The sequence below is a fragment of the Trachemys scripta genome, chromosome 1 (genome assembly GCF_013100865.1).
Source record: "Trachemys scripta elegans isolate TJP31775 chromosome 1, CAS_Tse_1.0, whole genome shotgun sequence".
In the NCBI taxonomy this organism is placed as follows: Eukaryota; Metazoa; Chordata; order Testudines; family Emydidae; genus Trachemys; species Trachemys scripta.
Window position 1 is genome coordinate 81,011,476 of NC_048298.1, and position 15,762 is coordinate 81,027,237.

Consider the following 15,762-nt stretch of genomic DNA (forward strand, 5'->3'; position numbering starts at 1 on the left):
CTCTCTACTGAAAAATTCTGCCTCTGAATTTCTTGATTCCAGCATGCATTGTTTTATCAGCCTTGATTACACTTCATTTGAAACCTAAACACCTGTTCATTGAAAGCTAATGAGCAAAGATGTTGAAGCTAAAGCTTCCCACCCACCCCCAAAGAAAGAGCTTCTTCCGTGTCATTTTAGTCTAAATTAATTCAACACTACTTATGAAGAAGGCATTCTAAGTGTGGGCGCCTTTGAGAGAAGGTTATAACAGCAGAACAGTAATTTGACCATATCTAGAACTGAAAACTTGAACATGTTATTATGGATCTAAAGCAAAATTAGATTTGAAAAGAACTCTATCTTGTAGGAGCCAGGCTCTACGTGCAGCTGCTTTCAGCAGTGAGAGCAGTGAGTGACTGGTGGATTAGCAATGTAAAGCTGTACTACTGTAATTCTGCTTTACAAATAGCAGTTTCACGCTTCACAACATGTGACATGAATAAGGATTTTCTATACCAAATAAAAGTATTCCACTGAGACTCCACTTGGAGTTTAAATGATGGACTAAAATCCAGTGTCTTAGTGCAGGACTATAAATTAAATGCACTGGAGGATGGGGTGGAGGAACGAGGAAGAAATCAGTATAAACTTGATGGGGGCGTACTTTTCACAGAGTCCAAGCCAAATACCTACCAGGATTAAGAATTGGACAAGTGCAGCCTCTGTTAGTCCAGGATTCCGGGTAGAGAGTTCGCTTTCCTCGCAGAATCTTAAACTTTGTTGATTTCAACACTTTCTTGATCTTCACGTTTACTTCTGCATGGGAGCCTTTGTCGTGAGCTGATAAAATCTTTGCTTTCACCACTGGGAAGGCACAATTTCAAAAGCAGCAATAGATAAAATGGTCACACCCACCTCTCTTTCTAATGCAGTGTTGAGTAACACAGCTAAGGTGAATATACATTGCAGAATTAGCCTGAGAGTTTCCATTTTTAGGCTGAGCCTGTGTGGGTACGTCTACACTGCAGTTGCAGGGTGTGATTGCAGCTTTAATCTCGCTAGCTTGGATAGCAGCTGGAGCAGTGAAGCTGGAGCAGCATGGGTTTCAGCTGGGGCTGTACAAGCCCGCCCAGATCCCTCAGCAGTTCTCGCAGGGCTAGTCCTCATCAAGGTGAGTGTTGCCTTAATTTCACTGCTCTGGGACTTGAGCTAGCTAGATTAAAGCTAGCTCGGGTTTGTGCACCTGAGCGGCAATCACATCCTGCCACTGTAGTATAGAGGTACCCTGCGAGCCTTGCTGTCAGACTAGTGACATGCAGAAATCAATACTTCGCAGTTGCTGGAGAGAACGCCGGGTTAGTTTTATTTGAACAGTAACTGTGCCAGATGCCCGCCCATCCTAAAGACCACAGGGTAAGGAGATGCTGAGTGGCCTGACTTTCAAAATGCTCAGCACCCCCCTGCTGCCATGGAGGTCAGCGGGAACTGCTGCTTTTTCAGCTTCAATATACTTTCAGGAATCAAACTTTAGGCTCTTGCTATTGCAAACCTTGGTCAAGACACACGAAATAGAATGACAGGCACCTGAACAGCACCGTCCACCCCCTTCCCCCACAATCCCGCTCATCTCTAGCTGCCGATACTCCTGCACATGCCCGAGTAACTAAACTAAAACACGAGGGCCACTGTCCGCTGGCATTTGGGCTCGCCAATGCCCAGAGTCACCCCCACTTTCTTCTCACAGCAGATCTTTTCTCAGCGTTCATTGGGATGGATGTGTGCCAGCTGTACGATGCAGAGCGATGTTTCCATACCTGTGGACCAGTTTTGCTTTCTGCACTTGGTGTTGTGAACAAAACCTGCTGGGTAAATCTCTGCTGGTTCTGGAGGCGTGATTCCCAGCCCGGGTAGACATACCCGTGCTACCTCTGATTGAGCTAGCGCACTAAAAATAGCAGTGTAGCTATGGTAGTGCAGGTGGTGGGTTGGGCTGGCCGCCTGAGTACATACCTAGGGTCTCAGTCGGGATGGCACTTGGGCAGCTCACCCATCCTGTGCCCACGCGGCTGTGGCTACTCCTACATTGCTATTTTCAGTGAACTAGATTGATCAAAGCCAGCTCATGTACATCTACCCGAGCTGAAAATTACCCCTACAGCTGCAATGTGGACGTACAGTCCTGCTGCCATGCTACACAGGCTGCTGCAGAAATGACCCCTAGGAGAGCAGTGATAGTATTTAATAGCTTCTTCTGATGTTGCTTTATTTAGAATCCATATTAAAAAGTATAAGACGACGACTCTTCTACACTGCAGCCCCTCACTTCACGCATATGATGAACCCTACAATTCAGCTGTGGGCTCTGTAATTTAGCTGACACCCTGCAACAATGAGTAATGAAAGGGTGGGAGGCCTGAGTGCACTTCAGATAAGATTTATGAAGTTGTTTTTTTGCTTTTATTTCTTATCTTTTGCTAGATTAAACACTGTCACTATCGCAGTCAGGAAGCAAAGCAAAGCAGAGATGGATTTTTTTCTAATACCGCTAAGCCAGGGCCATATTTCAATGACATGCGGCCCCTTGAACTTCTCTTTGTGGGTCACTGCGCAGTCTGTAATGGCATGGATTATCTCTCAATGCATTTTAAACTCTAGCACGAGACAGAGCAGGTGCAAAAAAGTTTGAAAGCTCATGAAACGAAGAGGGTGTTATACAAAGAATTCCTTCCCCTGCACGGTATAAAGGAGACAGTTCACTGGCATACAGCTGCACAGCTCACCATAGGCAAAGTTTTCCCCTTACTCCTTTAAGTCTCAATATGCAAACGCTCTAACATCACTCCATTCCAACTGGTGAGCTCTTGTTGACAGGGTGCCAGTCCTTAGGAGTGAACTCTTAAGGGCTGGCGGAAGAGTCTTCTCAGTGAATGGTCTGTGCCCAGGGAAATCACTCGCTCTTGTGAGTTATCAGAGCTCAGAGCTGGTGGCCTCTAGGAAATGGTGCAGGGTGGACCTTTTGGACAAGGTCTTCCTTTTAGTATTGGTCCTCCAGCCAAGGGGGTTTTCTAGTGGTTAGTGGGTGGATAATAGAGCAGGACACTTGATTATGCTTGGCCATTATGCGTAGTGTATATAGGGGTGTGTGTGTGTGTCTGTGTGTGTGTGTCTGTGTGTGTGTGTGTGTTTTCATAATTATATATTTTGCACATTGCCTAAATACTGTGGCAACTTGCATCAAATAAAGGTCCTGTCCTGCATTTCTTGTGCACCCAGTCCTCACACTGAAAATCAAGGGTGTCTTGGGCATGGAAGACATGCAGGGTAGAGTTCCAAATGTGTAAATAAATAAGTAATTTTCTTTATAATTGCTCCTTGAAAATTATCTTGGGTATAATCAGAACACAGGCAAACTGGGCGTCTGCCAAGTGATGTGCCCAGTGAGTGTTCCTGGGAATCCACCTCTGATACTTGGCTTTTCCTGTAAGTTGCAATAAGCGATATAAACTTTATTACCTCCTTTCTTCAGCTTTTGCTGTTTTAATCCATTTTATGGGGTAAGCACCAGCTCTGCTGTTCTTACACTCTTTCACAGACTCCTCAAACTGCCCTTTATGTGCTAACAATAACCCAACCCAACAAGAATGTGTCCGTCTTGTAACTCACCATATGTGTATTTCATTCCACAGAAGACCTTGGGATTCCCTAAAACTTGTTCTTTGCATTCACATTTACCTGTTGAAATAAACCAAACCAAAAGTGTCTCATGGATGGTACTCAAAAGATTGAAACGTGCAGCAAAGGGAGGGGATGGACTGGATCAGGGGGTAACTAATGGGATATAGAGCCTTTCACTCCAGTACTGCTCATTTAGATCAGCCCGAGTAGGTAGAGACAGGGTCTGGGGTGAAATCCTTGCCCCACTGACGTTAGGAAAAGTTCTGCTATTAACTTTGCTGTGGCCTGGATTTCATCCCTTGTCCTTCTCTCACACTAGCCTTACATAGTGTAACTCCACTGACCTCCCTTGAATGACTTTGCTTCATAGTTGAGTAAGTGAGAGGAGAATCAGGCCAACAAAGTCATTACCCAGTGACTGCCTATTCAGTGATTTGTGTGAGAGGATTTTGAGGGCTCCATCACTTCCCAGCAGACATGAGGCACATCTTAAAAGAACAACTCACCACCACCATTTGTAACCTTGCACAGGGAACGAGAATGCAAGAGCTGCAAGCCTTGGTAACCAAGTGCCAGACCCAGGCAAACCGCATGGGCAAATTGTTACTTGTATTTTTATTAGCGCAACTCTGCCCATAACGAGGTTTGAAAACACCACAGGACACCAGGTGAGACATAACTGAGCATCCGTTTCCCTAGTGCAGGGATCGCAACCTTTGGCATGCGGCATGTCAGGGAAATCCACTGGCGGGCCAGGACGGTTTGTTTACCTGCAGCGTCCACAGGTTCGGCTGATTGCAGCTCCCACTGGCCGTGGTTTGCCGTTCCAGGCCAATGGGGCTGCGAGAAGTGGCGGCCAGCATATCCCTTGGCCTGTGCCACTTCCCGCAGCCCCCATTGGCCTGGAATGGCAAACCGCGGCCAGTGGGAGCCATGATCAGCCAAACCTGCAGACACTGCAGGTAAACAAACTGTCCCGGCCCACCAGTGGATTTCCTTGACATGCCGCGGGTGTGCCAAAGGTTGCTGATCCCTGCCCTAGTGCATGCCCATCTCCCCAGTTTTGAAAAGCATGTAACTGAAGCACAAGCTCGTCTTTCAGAACATACAAGCCACCTTTAATTAGATGTCAAGTTTATTTATTTTAAAATTGGAATCTTCCAACTTTTAGCTTTTAATAATATAAACTCTCCAACTTCCCACCAGCCCTGACTCTGTGCCACACAAGGATTCCCCTGTGCCAAAGGAATGCTCAGTTGGGGAGATCCACCAGTTGTCCACCCCAATCGTGCCATAGGAGTGGTGCAAAAGGGCCTGAGCCTAAGGACTTTCTCAATATAGCTCACAATGTTCTGTAGTATGCCCCTCTGCACTACAGTCTTATAGCGCTGCCATTTGTTTGCCAGGGTTTTCATTTTAAGCCCGAGCCAGCAATGCACTTAAGCAGGAGCTTAATTTTATGCCTGTGTGTAGTTCCATGTCGACGTCAACTACACTTGATCACATGCTCAAAGTCAAGCACAGTGCTTAATTATTTTGCTTGGTCAAGGCCCAACCCCCTATCTTCAGGAGGTCAGGTGAAAATTGGATTTCAGGAGGTCAGCTAGAAAATTGGGCTCTAGGTTCACAAGATCTTAGCCCAAAAGGAAGTAGTTTTTGCACAAACTCTGATGGGAGGGGGAAAAAAAACCCTTTCTATTTTGAATTACAGTACTAAAATAAGAAGCGAGTCTTTTCTGATTCTATCTTTGCATTTGTACCAGTCAAAATTTGCTTAAAATGAAATATTGCAGATGGTTATTCTGTATTTTGCCGATTAATTGCTATTGTGCTCTTGAAATAAAAAATGGACAGACACTAGGGTTTTTTCTCCCCACTTAATGTGTAGTCAGAATTTTTATCATGCAATTTAGTGCACATGCAGAAAGTGGCACTTGCACTGACTTGATAAGATGGAATGACTTTAGAAAGCAGGTGTACTGTCAATCTGCAAAACACAAAGGCCCTAGTTGTGGAAACCTTCTCCTGGTGAATGCTCACTCACACGAGTAGTTGCACTGAAGTCATTAAGATTAGTCATGTGAGAAAGCGCTCACCAACAGAGGAGATGCACAATCAGGCCACACTGCCTACTAATAATCATATGGTCCAGTAAAGTTACACAATACTTTTTAGGAGGACAAGTGGAAAATAACTTCTCCAGTTGAAATCATAGCTGGACTATGAGATACTCTGTAACCATGTCATCAACCACAACAGCTTCCAAACTTGATATGATAGTCTGAGAAAATTATGGTGTTGTCACTCTTGTTTTAGAAATTCCCTAATTACATATCTAATTCATCTGGGCAACATCACACTCTTTAAATAACATTATCATCAATTTACCCAACAGAATATAACAGCTCTGGGCAAATGTCACATAAAGGAGCTTATTAAAAACAAAGTAAAAGAAAAGAGTGTTTAAAAGTATTCTGATGTAAATGAGCAAAAGCCCAAGAATTCAGAGCTCAGGATGAAAACCCAGGCATATATTCAAGCTATCAACCCCTACTCACTGGGATCAGATTTTAAGATGGGACTGTCTGCCTAGACTTTAGATATCCTTGTGTATGTGGGTCGAAGTCAGTCTTTCAATGTTCCTTAGGCTTTTTTGTTTTTGGTAGCTGAACAGTACTGAACGTTGGACATTACATTCCTCGCTACCACCATTGCTAAGGCATTAATCCAAAGCAACGCTCTGTTGCATTTTCACAAATCACTTTAAAAGACCCTTTTCTTGTTCATTAGGAACAATCTCTTAGTAACAGGAGGGGAGATGAGAAATATGTTTGAATCAGCTATCTCACCTGAATGCCGGAGAGCAGAGAATCCTTGTTCGTCCTCCCATCCCCAAGCTGGCTCACTCTCGTTAAACACAGAGCGGAAATCAGGAATTTCGTGATGCCAGACTATGTCCGCACTGTTGTAATAAAAGGAAAACGGTGAGTTGTTTCTTATGGAATCAGTAGAAAATACCACACATTCAAGAAAATTATCACACTTACAATCAATAGTCCATTTTTCAGGAATTTACCATGAAGTTTCTCCAGATTTATTGGTATTATAAAACACACAAAACTGAATAGTTTTAGACAGTGAACAGCTTGATCATTGTAAACTCCCAGATTTGTGTTACGGATCCATGTTTGGTATAAAATATATTTTAGGAATTTGTATGTGATATATAATCTCAGAGAATATACAATGTCCATAGAAGGATCTGTTTGTACAGCTCAGAGACTCACAGACTTTAAGGTCAGAAGGAACCATCATGATCATCCAGTCTGACCTCCTGCACATCGCAGGTCACAGAACCTCACCCATCCAGTCCTGCATTAGTCCCATAAAATCTGGCTGAGTTACTGAAGTTCTCAAATCCTGATTTAAAGACTTTAAGTTACAGAGACTCCACTGTTTACACTACGTTAAAGCTGCAAGTGACCTGTGCCCCATGCTGCACAGGAAGGTAAAAAAACCCAGAGTCTCTGCCAATCTGACCCATGGGAAAATTCCTTCTCGACCCCAAATATGGTGATTAGTTAGACTCTGAGCATGTGGGCAAAACCCACCAGGAAGACACCAGCCAGCCTGGCCTAGAGATGGTAATTGGTAACCTAGGCCTCCTGAGATGGTTAGATTTAAAATATGTTCTTCTCTAGCATCCAATAAATTAGGGCTTGACATTGGTCCATTTAAGTCAATGAGACATTTGTGATTAACTTCAATGGTAGCAGAACTGAGCCCTTCAATCTTTCTTCAAATGCATGGAAACCCCCACTTCCCCGCAAATTGTAAGAACCTGAAAATACCAGCACCAAATACCCAGATGTCAGGAAGGTGAGGCTATATGTCATGACTAAGGCTATGATTTAGTCACGGAGGTCTAGGCTCCAGGCACCAGCTTACCAAGCAGGTGCTTGGGGTGGCCACTTTGGAGAGGGGCGGCACGTCCAGCTGTTCGGCGGCAATTCGGCGGACAGTCCCTCACTCTTGCTCGGAGCGAAGGATCTCCCGCCGAATTGCTGCCGCAGATCGCGATCGCGGCTTTTGTTTGTTTGTTTGTTTGGCTGCTTGGGGCGGCCAAAACCCTGGAGCCAGCCCTGCTTCCAGCAACCTCTGTGACCTCAGTGGTGGGGAGCTGCAGGGTTTCCCGCCAGCCACTGACAGCAGGCGGCAGGGTATCCCGCAGCTCCTGGACACCGCAGGGGGTGGGGGAACCCTGCAGCCCCCGGCTGCTGTGGGTGGTGGGGAAACCCCAAGCTCCCAGCCGCTGCGGGCCAAGGAACCCTCGGGGATGGCAGGGGAACCCATGAGATCCTGGGTGGCAGGGGTTGCTGGGGAACCCTTGAGCTCTCCAGCGGCGGTGGCTGGGGAACCTCCGAGCTCCCGGCAGTGTGGGTGGCGGGGGAACCCCCAAGCTCCTGGCCGCTGCAGCCCCCAGAGCTGCGGGTGGTGGAGGTACCCCACAGTCCCCAGCTGCTGCAGGTGGCTCCTAGCCCCTGTGCAGCTGCCCCCCCTTCAGGAGGTATGGGGATCCAGATCCCCATTTTGTCATGGATATTTTTAGTAAAAGTCAGGGACAGGTCACGGCTTCTGTGAATTTTTCTTTTTTGCCTGTGACCTGTCCCTGACTTTTACTAAAAATATCCGTAACAAAATCTTAGCCTTAGTCATGACCCATGATACTATAATAAAATGGGCCATTCTCCTGACATATTATTGTTAATAACTTAAACATATTACTAACCCAAGATCCTGCTTCCGTATCATATAAAAGTGTGACTGGCTGAACTCTGAGGCCCTACAATATAATAAAGATAAATATGGTAGGGCCAGTGCATCCCCTGTGCATATGCACATCAGGGTGGACGGATTTCCTCCTGGGCTCCATGGAAACTATTTGATGGCCAGCCACGGGCTCTGTGCTCCACATGGGCACAGGAAGAGGGGACACTGGAGGGGCACCAGTGAGTCGAGGATTGGCTGAGTTTTACAGCACCGCCCATGTTCAGACCTGCTCTACTAACTCTCTCTGGCTCCCCTCTGGGACTGCTACAGAGCAGTTGCAGGGCAACTCAGACAATGGCCACACAGCTCCAGCTACTGCCCTGCTGTCACAAGGGGATAGTTGGGCCAGTAGAGAAACACAGCGGGGCAGCCATCCAGGCAGATAGCTCCTGCTTCCATGTATCTAGATGGCTCCTTCCCTGTGGATCCTCTAGATCTGAAGGCTTGGAAGGTATTGTCCCCTGCTAACCCTGCAGACAGCAAAAGCCCTCCCATCAAAAGCCATGAAATCTTTGGCAGGAAACTGTGCCAGGTAATCACATGGAGCTTTTAGTCTTCTCTGACTCTCTCCAATAGGTTTCTCCATAGGAGGAAGGCAATCTGGCCCAGTATCCATTTAGAAACTGTGTGTATCATCAGGTTTTCGTTAGTACCAATCCAAACAATAAAGTCTATCTAAAATAATCAACACTTATTGAACATATCTGGGATATGAAGGTCTATGATCTAATTGGATTTGTGAGTCTAGAGAAATAGCATGTCTGTCCACTCACCTGCTGATGCAGTCACCAGTGAGTGGATCACAGCTTCCGGCACAGTCACACGGTCTGCAGCCATACTCTCCAAAGCCCCAGTATCCCACCATACACTGGTCACACTGAGGACCTGCCACTCCAGGTTTGCAGGGGCAGTCACCGTTGCTGGGATCACAGAAGGTATTAGTGCTGAAAGGAAGCATGGCCGATCCAACTGGGTGGCAGGAACACACTGCAGTACAAAGCAGGTACATCATGTAAGTGTATTGCTGATGGAAAGCTAGCAATGCTAGATATGAATGCAGAGCAAACAGATTAGTTCACCCAACGGAAGGCTGAACTGGATGTGCTTATTATTTTACACTACTGGGGAGCGAGGAGTAGTAGGTTGACATAGTTACCAGAGGAAATATGTTTGCTACATTACTGAAAGTTTACCCAGAGTTACTGGACTGGCACAGCACAGAAATTTTCCAATCATTACATGAAATGTGACCTGACAATAAAGTAACACTTTTGCTTGACATAGTGTGAGACACATGCCAAACCTTTAGAGGTTCTAATAATAATGATGTTATTTCTGGACTTTATTCTCCTTACTTGTATGAACTTGACCTGAGGAATTCCCTCTAAAAATGACAAGACTTTAACTTTTGTTGTATTATAATTAGTCAAGCTAGCTTTGTTTTGTGTCATGTTTTGCCAAAAGTGAAAAGTACTACGTCAGTAAGCTTATAACTCTAGGGCCCCAATTCAGCAAGGCACTTAAGCACATGCCTAACTTTAAAGTTTGCACCAAAGTTCCTTGTTGAATCAGGACTTGGATCATTATTGTATATTCTATAAAAAGGAATCCTAACACAACTGCTCATGATTTTCTTGCTCCAAGAAGGTTTGAAAAAGTCATTTTAATTTAAATGAGTGATGGGTAAAATTTAGTTCTTTTCTGGCATTTAAAAACAAAGTGGCTATTTTGAAATGCTGAATAAAAAATGAGGGCACTGATAACGAAGGGTCGGGTTGTATACAAACACCGTCCGGCTCTTGTATAGACCCTTAAACATGGATTTTTCTGAGTTTGTGTAAGCTTTGGGGTCCGAAAACTGAAAAGACTCGTCATTATTGATCAAGGAAGGGGTCCTCTTCACTCTTCTTCCATTTTCCTCTTCCCTGCTTAACACATTGCAGCAGCTCTCCATTTGCGTGGAAAGAGCTGGATGTGTCTCTTTCAGAGTGGGTCAATACGGCAGCCACAGGTATTATTAGAGAGCAAGGTGACATTGTTTTTCTTCTTGGGGAAAGAGAGGGGGCAGTTGGGACAAGTGGAGAGAGAGAAAAATCCCACATTCCAGAATTAAAAAAATTGGAGGAAACTCTACATGGGTAGGGTTTGGAACTTTTCTCCCCTTTAACATGTTTTTCCACCTGTAATCTAGGCCTTCTTTTGCTGTCTCTGCCATCCAACATACAGAGGGTTGAAAAAGTTTTAAATAGGGGATTTTTTTTCAGGTGGTTTTTTTTTTTTGGGTGCAAATTCAAATACCAAAAAATTTAGGGTGAAAACCAAAATAATTTGATCTGGAAACACCTGGCTGGGGTTCAGGGCTGGCTCCAGGGTTTTGGCCGCCCCAAGCAGCCAAACAAAAAAAACAAAACAAAACCAAAAAAAAAGCCGCGATCGCGATCTGCGGCGGCAATTCGGCGGGAGGTCCTTCGCTCCGAGCAGGAGTGAGGGACCGTCCGCCGAATTGCTGCCGAACAGCTGGACGTGCCGCCCCTCTCCGAAGTGGCCGCCCCAAGCACCTGCTTGGTAAGCTGGTGCCTGGAGCCGGTCCTGCTGGGGTGCCTCAAGGGAGCTGTCATTTGGATGCCTCATGCTCTCATTCTCCAATATAGGCTGGGGCTCCCTGGTCAAAGCACATCTCTCATGATGCATTATAGTCTTCTGAGAGAGGGGAGGCTGTACATCATGGGAGTCCCTAGCTGTGGTGCATCATGGGAGATATAGTCCAGCCAGGGAGCCCAGCCCATACAGGAGAATGGGGCTATGAGTCAACCGAATGGCAACTCCATTAGGCACCACAGTATCATTTCCAAAGCTAAATATTTCAGTTTTCAGGCATTCTTTTTTTGACCAAAAAAAAATCACAATTTTTCACAGAAAGTGAAAATTTTCATTTAGCCAAAACCGCAAATTTCAGTCAAAAACAGTTTAGGCAGAACATTTTCAACCAGCCAAGGGTTTTCTCTTTCCTGCTGTGGAGGCAATACAAAGAAAGGCACTACTTAGAGCTCAGCCATGCTTTGCCTTAGAATACTTCTTATTATGCACATATCTTTGATTCTGACCTGATGACGTTTTTATGGTTTCCAGAAATTCCAGGGTTTGACGTACCTGAACTGCAGTTTTAACATATTAAGTCAGCCTTTAATATTGGCAGTCAATTTATAGTACTGACTGTGATTCCAGAATCTTTGCAAAAAACTCCCCAAAATCCAACAACGCCAAAACAAATAAAATAACCCCCCCTCCGCCCCTTCTTCCCCAAACAAATATAATTATAGAAAATAAGATTAAAAATCCTCTCCACAAACTGCATAACTAGCTGCAGGCAATAGACTCCAGTACTTTTAATAGCATAGTTTTCAGCAGTGCTCACTGAGGCTCACATACCTTTCTCCTGAAGGCTGTCAGGTATTTTACACTTGACACATGCATCCAAACATGCTATTTTCTTACTCGATGCAGAGGATATTTATGGAATTTCTCAACCCCCTTAGGGGGAAATAAAGTACCCTACACTCTTCTGGTCTCATGCACTCAATAGGCTAAATTTACCAGTGACATACATGGATTCAACTCTGCTGAAGTCAATGGAATTGTACAGCCTTAGGCCGGGGAAGAATCTGGTCCAGTACGTTACATTTTAGCCAACATTTCCTCCATTTTTTCCTAAGAGCTGCAGTTTGGAGACCCAGTTCCCACAGCTTAATGGGTTCTGCAATACCATGGCTAATAGCTAAAATTACCCCTATGAAAGCTGTTAGCAAAGATCCAGTCTGAGCATAAGAGGGAACTGGACAGAATCAGAGAGACACATTTAGTTGATTTTATTTTTAACTTCCATATTACAGCCAGTAAGTGTCAAATTTTCAAAGACCCCTCATCCTCACATTTGCTCACTTACATTTTTGTGCATTTATATTTTGAGATTTGGAAATAGCTCCTGACAATTTGCCCCTAAAATCAGCATTCACAAGTATCCTTGACACTGTAGCTCAGAAGTATAGCTGGGCCGCAGAATCATTTTTCCTTTAGCCATCTGAGGGATGGTTCTCTTAAAAGTCTCTTTTGGACATGTCAGAGTTGCCTTTGGACGTTAGGAAACTGCCAAGCAAATTATAAAAGAGGCCTTGCAAACTCTCAACCTCCCCTCTCCCGCAAAAGGAAATATTTTCATTTCCTAGAGGCTAAGGGCCAGAAAGATTATTCAAGCAAATTCACACTATTCTTTGCTAATCTCAACTAGGATGATCAGATCAGCGCTACTATAACCACAGAATAAAGGTAGTTACATACTTATGGGACCAAATTTAGGGCTGGTGTAACTGGATGTAACTCCCACAGAACCTTTAGGGTCAAATTCAGTGGAGAAAGCAAACTGTTGTGCAAAAACTACACATTGGATGTAATATGGTCAGAAAATGATGTAAGCAGGAAAATAGTGTAACATCCACTGATCTGTACCAGTGCAAAACAGCTACAAGACCTATCTGAAAGGCCCCCTGAGAATTCCCCATGCATAGGGAATTCACGTCACCATGCATAGGGAATTCACTGGTGACATAAGCCATCCCCTTGCTAGTGCCCCTAGTGTAAAGGGCATGGCTGGAGTATCGGTACACCTTGGTGATTCCCAACTAGAAAGGCTGTTCTCTGTTATGCTTGGTGCCCATCCCAGGGTCCTACAATATTTTCCTCCTGAGTTGCACCAGGTGCACAAAAACTGGGCCTCAGGGTCTGGCCCAGTAGTTGCACAAAATGAGTGTAAGTTACAGGACCAAGAAGAAGAAGGTGGGTTATCAGGAAAAGCAACAGGAAGGTGTGTGATAAAATGGACGTGGCTAATTACTTGCTTTCTTCTTTACCTTCCAAGATACACCAACTTCTGACTCCTTGGCATGTCTGTAATATTTGTTTCACACCTGCTGGATCTGACCTGTGGGCCTCCTATGGCCCCCTTCTGCCACTTTGGTAGTGGAAAGGAGCTATAACACTGGCTTAGCCCACTACCTGGGCATTCACTATACCATCTCCTGTCCTGGGGCCCAGCCTACAGGGTGTGACTGCGGAAAAGAAGATGTGGCTTTACTGTCCCATCATTCTGATGATCCCCTGACTGCTTGTCGGCATACCAATGTCAGTTAGGGGCGGTGATTTTTATGGTATTTTTATACTGGCAAAATCCATAATGTACATGTATTTATACTGGCAAAAAGGTGCTTTTACTGGCACAGCTTATGTTTGGGAAACTGGTACAAGCTACTCTAGCTAAAGCCATCCTTTGCCGGAAAAGGGTGTATTTACACTACGAGGGTTTCCCAGGACAGCTAGACTGGCCAACTTTTCTAGTTTAGGCTGAGTCCCAGAATGTTCTCTGGGACAGGAGCAGATGGTGCAATTTAGAGTAGCTTTGAGGCTGCTCTATGTAGCACCAAGAGCCTAATCAGCTTCCAGCTGGTTTCAATACTGGGGGGAGCACAAAGGCTGATGCTGAGTTAATGTGGCTAGTTTTGCATGTAGTTTTGAAAATATGGTAACTGTGTGTAATGTATATGTGACTGGAGCCTAGGATAGGCGCATACTGTGAAACGCCATAAAGAAATAAAGTGCACCCCACAACGATACAGAATAAATGTAATAGACACTCCACATCACAGAGACAAACAAACAGCTAAATACCCAGACAAAACAAGGACATCATGAAAAGAGGAAGGTAAATGTCCAAACATGTGGAGGGTCAGGACACAGCAGGAAATTAATTCTAAAGCATTGATGACTTGGAGCTTGGCAATTACAGCTATTACTGTCTGCGGCCTGATGATCTGCTTCTCTTAGAGCTGCTTTTGGTCTCTGTTTTCTCCAACTATCCGATCCCTAAGTACAGGGTCTGTTAGAGAAGCTCCCTGAAGAAGCTGGGGAAAACAATAAAGCAGCAGAGGCCACTGGAGCAGTGAAAATCTGTGGACATGGGTAGATTGGATGCTGCTTCATGGAGAATATATTTATAAACTTAGAGAGATGGTTCAGGGGAATTCCGATCACATGGTTAAAAGGTGGCTTTCACATTGGGGACACTTTACCATGCACAATGCAAAGGACCATAGAATCATGGAAGTAAGAGACGAAAAAAGGCTGTTAGGTCATCTAACCCTCCCCTATCAACAAGACTGTCAGTCTGTGCTCCAAGGCTAGCTATGACTAAACACACCAGGAGACAGAGCATTCTCTTCCTCGTATTCAAACGTAGTGGCATTGAGATAGCAACACAGTGTAATACATAAGAATACTTCGAGCTCAGCATCTACAAAGTGCAAATATTAATCAGCTGCCTGTCTTTGCTTGGGAGTTGCTGTGTGGGGAAATATCTAGGCTGAAATCCTGCCCCTGTTGAAGTCAATGAGAGTTTTGCCATTGACTTTAATGAGGATCAGGAATTCCTCCCTAGCTCTGTGTTATGAATGAAGGTTTTCTTTTTTGGAGCTGCCAGTGACCTTTGGAAACACCAAATATCTACCCTAAAAACCCTGTAGTGTAAAAGCAAAGAGAAACTCAGCAATTACGAAACTTAATTCCCTGTCCCTGGTTACACTGTAGCTGGGACTTAAAAATCCATGAGGGATATAAAATAAAACTGGAGGTACAGGAGGGGAAAGGGAGTTACCTTCAGTCAGATTGCTATGTTAAATGGTAGAATGCCCTGTTTTATCTGGTACACACCTTCTCCTGAGCAAATATTATATATTACTAACCTAAAAGTATCTTGAAAGATTATGGCCTAACAACGCCTTTATTTACTTTGACCTCAGTGCCGTTTTAATTTTCATTGCTACTCTGCAGTTGAGCAATAATGTTGACTTGAGCTAAGTACAGCATTCTACAGTCTTCTCTATAAGAATAAAAGGTTATCAGACATGTCCCTTGTTACCACAAACCATGCACAACAGAAGACTTTGAAACGTTTCATGCACAGACTGTAACCAGAATTATGTAGGTTCATCTAACAGTGTTCATTCATTTGCTGTTCAACTGGAGCTATGCAAAATACCACTAACCCTGTATGAGGAAGACTCTTGAAAACTTTTGGGGGACTGAAATATTCCATACAGGAAATACCAGTCTCACCTGAAACATAACACTCTCTGTGACCCCCATTCCTCAATACTGCACTGTGAGCTCCCCGCAGATGAAGATGGCTGCTTGTAAGGCTGGGATGGGTGTCTAGACAGGAATGGAGGG

At 44.6% G+C, this 15,762-nt stretch overlaps 1 protein-coding gene across 6 annotated transcripts in view; it reads right to left on the reverse strand.

Annotated features, from left to right (window-relative positions):
* The window catches only part of NTN4 (netrin 4), a 151,879-nt gene that overhangs the window by 21,288 nt on the left and 114,829 nt on the right, over nt 1–15,762 (reverse strand). For all 6 annotated transcript variants that reach the window (XM_034773038.1, XM_034773068.1, XM_034773032.1 and 3 more), the window contains 4 exons: nt 9,261–9,474; nt 6,507–6,619; nt 3,646–3,714; nt 676–846 (listed from right to left, as the gene is read on the reverse strand). In XM_034773038.1, coding sequence (XP_034628929.1) covers nt 676–846; nt 3,646–3,714; nt 6,507–6,619; nt 9,261–9,474 — 567 coding nt within the window. The remainder of the gene's footprint in view (nt 1–675; nt 847–3,645; nt 3,715–6,506; nt 6,620–9,260; nt 9,475–15,762) is intronic.